The sequence below is a fragment of the Carassius auratus genome, chromosome 21 (genome assembly GCF_003368295.1).
Source record: "Carassius auratus strain Wakin chromosome 21, ASM336829v1, whole genome shotgun sequence".
NCBI classification, from domain to species: Eukaryota; Metazoa; Chordata; class Actinopteri; order Cypriniformes; family Cyprinidae; genus Carassius; species Carassius auratus.
The window spans coordinates 6,889,931-6,898,796 of record NC_039263.1 but is presented as its reverse complement, the minus strand read 5'-3'; the positions used below and the strand labels follow the sequence as shown (position 1 = coordinate 6,898,796).

At 35.3% G+C, this 8,866-nt stretch overlaps 1 protein-coding gene across 2 annotated transcripts; it reads left to right on the top strand.

Annotated features, from left to right (window-relative positions):
• Positions 1–826: 826 nt before the first annotated feature.
• LOC113038349 (transcription initiation factor TFIID subunit 9-like) lies at positions 827–7,977 on the top strand. Of its 2 annotated transcripts, none has more exons than XM_026195680.1 (7): positions 827–987; positions 1,375–1,456; positions 1,597–1,733; positions 1,825–1,959; positions 7,105–7,186; positions 7,320–7,430; positions 7,673–7,977. In XM_026195680.1, exons 1-7 carry the CDS (start codon positions 952–954, stop codon positions 7,813–7,815), a joined length of 726 nt encoding a protein of 241 aa, XP_026051465.1. In that variant the 5' UTR covers positions 827–951; the 3' UTR covers positions 7,816–7,977. The 2 variants fall into 2 exon arrangements, with proteins under 2 accessions (XP_026051465.1, XP_026051464.1); XM_026195679.1 differs by having other exon boundaries at positions 7,652–7,977.
• Positions 7,978–8,866: the final 889 nt, after the last annotated feature.

Sequence of the window (8,866 nt, the reverse complement as noted above, 5' to 3'; positions counted from 1 at the left end):
AAAATTGAAGACTACTTGACGCGTAAATACATTAGCAGCGAAGTCACATCGAACTGAGGACACGTTCAAAAAAATTAAATTTTAAGTGATGTTGAACGTTTTTCACCAGGAGAAAGAAGCTTAGCTTTCAACACCACTAAACACAGCTGATCTAGACAACGTCGAAGCCATGTTTCCTAGTTTAACGTTACACGGAGAATCAAATCTACAGTAAATGGGCTAAAAAATGTTCTGTATTAGGTCAATGAGGAACTGTAGTGTGTGGCTAGATGGAATAAACTAATGTGTGTTTTTTGTTTATATAGAGGAGGATGTGACTTCACTGTGGTCAGTGGTTGTGTCTCAAATAGCGTTGAAGATTCGTTGACGGATCAGTGTGAATCGGTTCCAGCGAATCGCAGAAGTGTCAAGAGTAAAACGTACTGTCTATGTTTACAACTTAATTTAAGAGAGGTTAGTTTCCTAAATAGCATGTCGTTTAATATGGAAATTAATTTGAATATTGTTTAATATAAATGCTAATTATTTGTAACAGTGGAAACGTGGTTGTAAGAAACTGAACATGGACAAGTAACATTTCAATAAATGCTTGATAACGAAACGTAATGTGTCGCCCTGTAAAGCAACGGAATTAATACGAGGAATTCCTTTATGCAGTTTTTGCTATCTGAATTAAACTATTCGAAAGAAACGATTCGCAGAAATGATTCAGACGTCATATGACTACAAGTACGCGCTTAACCTCTAAGCCGCTGCTGATTGGCTGCTCGATTCACTTGGCGCGTGACAGTTTGCTGAATATCTGATTATTCCTCTGTGATTGGCTGCTTGTCTCTGCCACGCAAGGATTCTTCCTTTTAAGTTTGCCAAAATGCTGTCTATGTAGGCAGCTCACTGACTTTAGAAACACAACCTGCGTATAATGGGAGGAGAATTTGAGTTCTTTTGAAAATGGCGTCTCCGAAAACGGTGCCTAAAGATGCACAGGTAAATAATTCTTTGGAAACGGTTTAATTTTCGCGTTGTGCAATATTTGTTGTTTTTAAACCATAACGATTAAAACAGCCCATTTAAAATGCGACTGTGTATTTTACTTTTCTTATTCTTCTTTGTGCACGCACACGTTACAAGGCTAACTGGTCCACTGTAATACTTTTTTTTTATTATTCGTGATATTTTAATAAAATATGTTATTATTTACTGTGTTTCATGGATAAAAAGGTTGTGGGTGTATTTACGATTAATGCGTTAAATAGTAAGGCAAGCTAAGATGTTTGATGATATATATATAAATACAGGTAACGTTATGCAGCTAATATAATATGCATGATATGTTCATTGTGCAGTTTTTACTTTATTTTATTATCTTAAAAGGTTATGATGCAGATTCTTAAGGACATGGGGATCACGGAGTACGAGCCCAGAGTGATCAATCAAATGCTGGAGTTTACATACAGTGAGTCAGGATGACTTAAGACCTCCAACATATTGTAAAATGCTTTAACAAACTATCTCTGTCTTAGTTCTGTTCTAGTAAGTCGTCCAATAACATTTTAACAATCACTGTCTGATGTTGTAGTTTTTTTTCTTCTTCAGGATACGTGACAACTATTATTGAAGATGCAAAAATTTATTCCACCCATGCCAAGAAGTCCAATGTGGATGCAGATGATGTAAGGTTAGCAATCCAGTGTCGAGTGGATCAGTCATTCACATCTCCTCCACCACGAGATGTAAGTTGTTCTTGTTGACTTTTATTTTTTTTATGCATAGCACATTTGTGACTTCTGATAATTAATAGTGGTGGTTGGTCCATGGTTTCAGTTTCTGTTGGATATTGCAAGACAGAAGAACCAAACTCCTTTGCCCTTGATCAAACCATACACAGGCCCACGTCTTCCACCAGACCGCTACTGTCTCACCACACCAAACTACAGACTGAAGTCCTTGCAGAAAAAGGTATTATTTAGAATAATATGTGATATGATGTTGTAGTTTGGTTCTAAAATTTGGATTAACTGAACTAGTGATACCTGATAACAAGGTCTTGTGATGTATTTTTAACATTGAGTTCACATGACTCTTCCAGTCATTTGTGATTTACAGGCTAAAGTGTGGTCACATTTGCGAACTTTGAGCAAAAAGGTCAATGATCTATAGTCAGTAGTATATGAATCTTATGTGTAAGCACTTCTCAGATGGAGTAAAATATACTACTGACTATAGACCATTGACATATACACACGTGTGTGTATAATATACAGTCGTGGCCAAAATTTTTTAGAATTACATAAATATTGGAAATTGGAAAAGTTGCTGCTAAAGTTTTTATAATAGCAATTTGCATATACTCCAGAATGTTATGAAGAGTGATCAGATGAATTGCATAGTCCTTCTTTGCCATGAAAATTAACTTAATCCCAAAAAAACCTTTCCACTGCATTTCATTGCTGTCATTAAAGGACCTGCTGAGATCATTTCAGTAATCATCTTGAAACGCGTGCAGCCATCATTGCGTTGCATAAAAATGGCTTCACATATCGCGTCTTTTTTGCACTCAAGTTCGTTATTTCCAATGTAGGTGCACGGTCATAATGGAAGCGACGCGGTCACGATGCGCACGCAGTGAAACGCGCCCGTTTTTTTTCCAGCGCACCACAGGTCATGTGACAAGAACTAAACATTCAGCTTCATCCTTTCCTGTAACAATGTTGAAAGCTCAGCCAAGATGAAGGAACAGCTGATCATAGCTGTATAAGGAGAAAGCGGCGCGCCTAGCATTTTCCATGCGTTTTTAGGCGCAAAATGTGAACGGCCCCTTATTCATTATTTATTTTTATTTTTTTGCCTGCATACATCTTCAAATATGCTGTGGAGATTCACAGAAAATGAGGTTTTATTGTGAATATTTTTTTTCTGCGAAATTTGAATATAATTTCTAATTTATCGAATAATTAGAGCAGAACGAATATTTGAATGTTCGACTATCCTTGCACACCCCTAATATATATATATATATATATATATATATATATATATATATATATATTAGTGCTGTCAATCGATTAAAAAAAATTAACTAATTAATCGCACAATTATTTAAAATTAATCGCGATTAATCGCGATTAATCGCAATTAAAAGACTGAAACTTTTTGGATATGTAAATGTAAAATGTACATAATTAATGTAAACTCAATCAAAGCAACTATTTAAATTAAAAATATGATTGTTTATTGGAATTTTTGTTTAACTTGTAACACAGATTTTCTCATGTAAACAACATACCTGCAATAAACCATCAATATCCTCCAAATTAACTGTTGGCTTGAAAGCCATATTTATTACAGAAATAAAAACACAGGCATGTAAGTACCATTTGAATTTCAAAACAATCAATGCCAATAAAAAACAAAAATGATTTCCATGTTGAATTCTAAGTGGACTGCAAAAAAATTCCAAAGTATAGTCATTGCCAGTGCTTTAAGTGGGCCGGTATGCACAGGTACTCAGTACCGCCACTTCCAAATATAGCTCTTGAGCGTACCACCACCTCTCCGTGCGCCCAGAACGTGCTTGTAGCGTACCGGTACGCTCATTTGGACATCTGCTTTAATAGAGGTTTTAATCTTTTACCTGCACTGCCGATTTTCAGAGCGCCCTTCACAATGCAAGCTTCCTAATTCATCCCACCCAGAGCAGAAACTACATTACCCATTCACCCTTAAGTTATACAAGTGAATAGCGCATGTGTCGCTTTTCCCACTGTTAAGTGTCAACAACTCAACGTGGCCGGAGAATGTGTGTGAAACTCGTTGTGAGTTATACTAAAGCAAAATCTTGAGTATTTGTTGTCTGATAAACATTAAAAACTGTCTGCGGAGGTTGAGTCGTCCTGCAGCCCCCGCTGGCTGTTCATTGGCTGCAGCATCTTTTTTCTAAGTTCTAAAAAAATACCGTAGACGGCAAGGCACAAATTTAGATATTCATTTATCTAATGAATCTATAGACTATGCACAAAGACAATATGATCTTTTTGTCCCCTTTTTGTTTTAAAGCTTGATGAAGAGAGAGAGCGCAAGTTGCTGCAGCTGAGGAGGACAGTGATGCACGCGCACAGGAGTGATTGACAGTTCGCGGCACTGTGTACAAAAAATACTCCGCTACACAATTATTTCTTTATTTTCGTTTAAGCTTATTAACGTTAGCGTTACAGAAAGGTCTGATTTACGCACTGTTACAGTCATCCGGCAGAGTTTTATACTGAAACTTTCCGTCTAAAAGTCCTTCCTTGGTCTTATCCATATTTCTTTGCACGTTGAACACACACAGGCCACAACTGGAAATAAAAAAAACTGCAACCGCGTTAATTGCGTTATTTTATTTTAACGCGTTAAATATTTCAAATTAATCGAATGCGTTAACGCGCTAATTTTGACAGCACTAATATATATATATATATATATATATATATATATATATATATATATATATATATATATATATATATATATATCTGTGTATATATCTGTGTATATATATATATATCTATCTGTATAATCAACCAGTATGACCATCGCGCTGGAGCCTCACACGCGCACACATTATCAAAATAAAATGCAGTTAAAGAAACAAAAGGTTGCATTGCTCTGTTGTACAAAATTGGTTGGGTTCAACGTGACCAGTGCCTGGACCAGGATGATGTTTTACATCAATGAAAGTACAAAGCCTAACCTATAATAAATAATATTTTAGAATCCAGATGTTACAAATATGGAAACGGATATTTGAATATTGGATTCTTAGTGAATGAGAGAGGTACTGTAGGTATCAGTTTTACCTTAAATTAATTTGTTTTTTGGATTGATGTTTTATAGCCTAAATGCATAGCCTCAACTTTAGAGGCTTTGTTGTGGAGATAAACTATTAAAGGGTTAGTCCAGCCAAAAATGAAAATAATGTCATTAATGTATGACGAAAGGTAAGAAAAACAACGTTTCCACCGCAGGAACTTTACCCAGGAACTAGGGACTTTGGCTTGGTACTTGGTGTGTTTCCACTGCAGGAACCAGGAACTAAATAAAGTTCCGGGTAAAAAAAAATGCCCCTCAGAAAGTCCCTGCTGGTGAGGTAGAAAATTGCAGTAGCCAAGGTCAGCTGACTGAAGTTATCAAGTACGCTGCTGTTTGCAGATTTACCGGATTCGCGTCGTCGCGGACATCACACTCCCGAGTCTAATGCTGTGTTCACACCAAACGAGAATAGGGCATCAGGCGCGAATGATTTCAACGTTAAGTCAATTCAAAGGTGCATTTATGCGTGTCTGGAGGTCTCGTGGCGCGAATGGGGCATTTAGCGCGGCGCGGAAGACACAAATTCGACTCAATGATGCAAATTAATCCGTGAACTGAGCGTTTCACGCGATACACTCGTTTAGCGCATGGTGCTTTTTGTGCATTTAAGCATTTCACGTGAATTCAATTCATGCCTCGTTAACCAATCAGGAGCCTGCTTAGGAGTCACTCATTCAACATGGAGGAACGACTGATGTTGTAAGTGAGCAGTCAACCGGATCGGAGTTCATATCTCTATAGAGACAGGAATATATATATATATATATATATATATATATATACATAAAACATATTAATATATTAAAGATAAGAAACGTTTTGTTTTACCCCAAACTAATTATATTTTATCTTGAACCACTAAAGAGACATCAGAGCGGAAAATGTCAGAAGATCAAGCCAAGGTGAGGCTGCTCTCGGCGGATACATGAGCTCTGAGCTCCCGCTGATCGCATGGAGCTCATCTCCGAAATCAGCGAAACACATTTTTTAAATAGACGCTGTCTTTATAAATAAACCACATATTTGAGTTTAGAACAACTACATTCTCTCCTGAAATACTTTTAAAACTACATGTCATGACACGATAACAGTAAGATTTTGAAAATTATCAGAATAAAAATTGTGGTTGAAAATGCTGCGTGAACTCAGCTGGCAGAAGCCCCCCCCATGACATAATTTGCGTATGTTGTGAATTTAATTTCACGTACGAATGAAGAGAACAATCTCAAAATGTTCAAGCGGCAAACTAGACGCGAAATTGATGCTCTATTCACGTTTGGTGTGAACACAGCATAATGCGCAAAGTCTGAACTACCGAGGAGGCACGTCCAAAATCAGCATACTTTGTATTGAGAAACGCACGCAGACCTATGTCACCAGTCTATTTGCCTATTCCCGGTACTTTACACCGCGGTGGAAACACAGAAAGCAACAGGTCTGGGGGCGAAAAGTTCCTGGTACAAATGCTCCGGGTAATATTGGTGGAAACGTGGCACATGTGACATCAGGGGGTTAGTTAGAACATTGGTGTGCTTAAAGGGTATATTAATATAACTTTTTATACTGAAACCAATATCATGTGCACTAAACATGCCTCAATGTAGATTTTGGTGAGCTTAATAGGTATGTTTACCCTATATATATGTATATATATGTATGTTATATGTATATGTATATATATGTATGTATATATATGTATGTTATATGTATATGTATGTATATGTATGTATATATATATATATATGTATATGTGTGTGTGTGTGTGTGTGTGTGTGCGCACGCATGTTAAATTGTGTGTAATAGTTTCTTTTCCTGATAAAATATAAATCTTGGCATAACAAATATATATTCCTTATAAATACACATGTGGTGTTTTATTATTTTCCTTGACATTTTGTGGTATAGAAACATGTTATTTTAGTATCCTTGAGATGCTAATATAGTGTATTAATATTTTTATTTTCATGTTAAATATCAGTTGAATTTTGTCACTTTATTTATTTGCTGATGTCTGTGTATTTATTTTATGTATTTATATTTCAGTTGTTTAATACATCAAGTTAATCTTTAATTTCAGCTAATATTTATTTCAAATAATATATTTTTTGTTGTTGTTGTTGTTGTTTTAGTTGCACTTAACTATATTAAGTTTGTTTAATATATTAATTGCACTTAACTATATTAAACAAACAGATGGAAATTAAAATGTATGGCAGAATGTTCAGTCTGATATGGTTTTGATTTGAATGTTAGGTGTCTTCGTCTGCGGGCAGGATAACAGTGCCACGGTTAAGTGTGGGGGCAGTGTCCAGTAGGCCAAGCACTCCAACTCTTGGTCAGTTATTCTAAATACTTAAGTATACTCAAAGATTTTAAGCATTTCAAGAATTTGCATGCACACAATTATCTCTTGCTGAACAAGTGCAAAATCTAAACCTGAGTTTAAAGGATCATTGTATTTACTGCAGGTACGCCATCAGTGCAGACTGTGGGAACTAAAGTGGGGACGCCAGTGTCACTGACCGGCCAGCGCTTTACAGTTCAGATTCCCTCCTCACAGGCTGCCTCTGTCAAATCAGGTAAGTTTATTTTATTTTTCTTAGAATAAGTAGTTCTTCTTGTATGCTCTTTTTTTATCTTTTATATTGAGGACCATATGGAACATTTTCTGCCGAATCAGTGAGCAGCTTAAGTTAAGCTATTGATTGAGCTTAGAGAAATAAAACATGGCAAATTTAAGATCATGCAATGAATTATAGCAGTAACATAACAAAATGTATGATTTAATTTGTTTTCACAGCTACTCCTACTACTCCCACAGTTCAAAACGTCCTCATCAACCCCTCTCTCATTGGCTCCAAGAACATCCTCATTACTACCAATATGGTGTCCCAGAACTCCTCTAGTGACTCATCCTCTCTTAAGAGGAAGCATGAAGATGAGGATGACTATGATGCTTTGTGACCTGCTGTGGTTTCTTACTAGTATGGAAGTGATTCTGTATATAAGTGATTGATAACTATGAATTTGCCTTTCAGTAGCTTTGTCTTGTTTAGATGCTTGCACAATAACAGCCAATTACCATTTATTGTTCATTTTTGTTAGTAAAAATAAACATAAAATCAATTAATAAATTGTGTGTTTGGTTATTTCACAAGCTCTTTTATCTCATTTATTTACATAGAATATATTTAGTTGTTTAAAAAATCTTATTTTTTGTGGGTAGAAGGAAAGCCTTTTGAGTTAGTCAGATAATTTCATAAATGCCATCATTATTTGAAAATATTATTAGGTATGAAATCTAATTGCATGTAGTTTATTTTAAAATAAATCAATGAAATGCCAGCAGAGGGAGCTGGTTAGACAGAGAGATCTGTATGCTTTTACTCCAGGAATAATTGTTGATGCTACTTAAATTGTAATACTACTATAATGCAGTTATATTAATATAATATAATATTTAGACACTCTTCTTGAATGTCCTGGTCATCTGATATGGTATAGTCAGTGATCAGTCTTAATGATGTATGGAGAATATATAGATGTATTATTTAGAGACAGCAAATTACATTTACACAGTTTCTGAAATATAAATGGTTAAGTGTACATTTATAGCAAGTTAACTAATGTATGTCTGTAGTTCAAATGGTAGAGCAAAGATGGTTGCAATACACTTTTATTTTCAGTATTTAAAGAGAACAAATAACATCAGATGTACATATTAGGAAATTCAGTAGGCTATTCCATAAATGTGTATTTCAAAATGTAAATGTATCTAGTTTAAAAATGTATGAAAAGAGTGCAAAAACAGCTTATTGTAATGTAGTTTGCATCCCAAGCATGCTCACTGAACTGAAAAAAAAAAAAAAATTAACTGAACCAGAAAAGAGGGGGTTTATTAGATGTGTTAAAACCATGCTCATATAATGTTATTCATTCATAACTTTTATGTCTTGTTCCACTTAATAGCCCTGTAAAAACTTTATTTAGACCTAACCCACATAACTCATTCTGT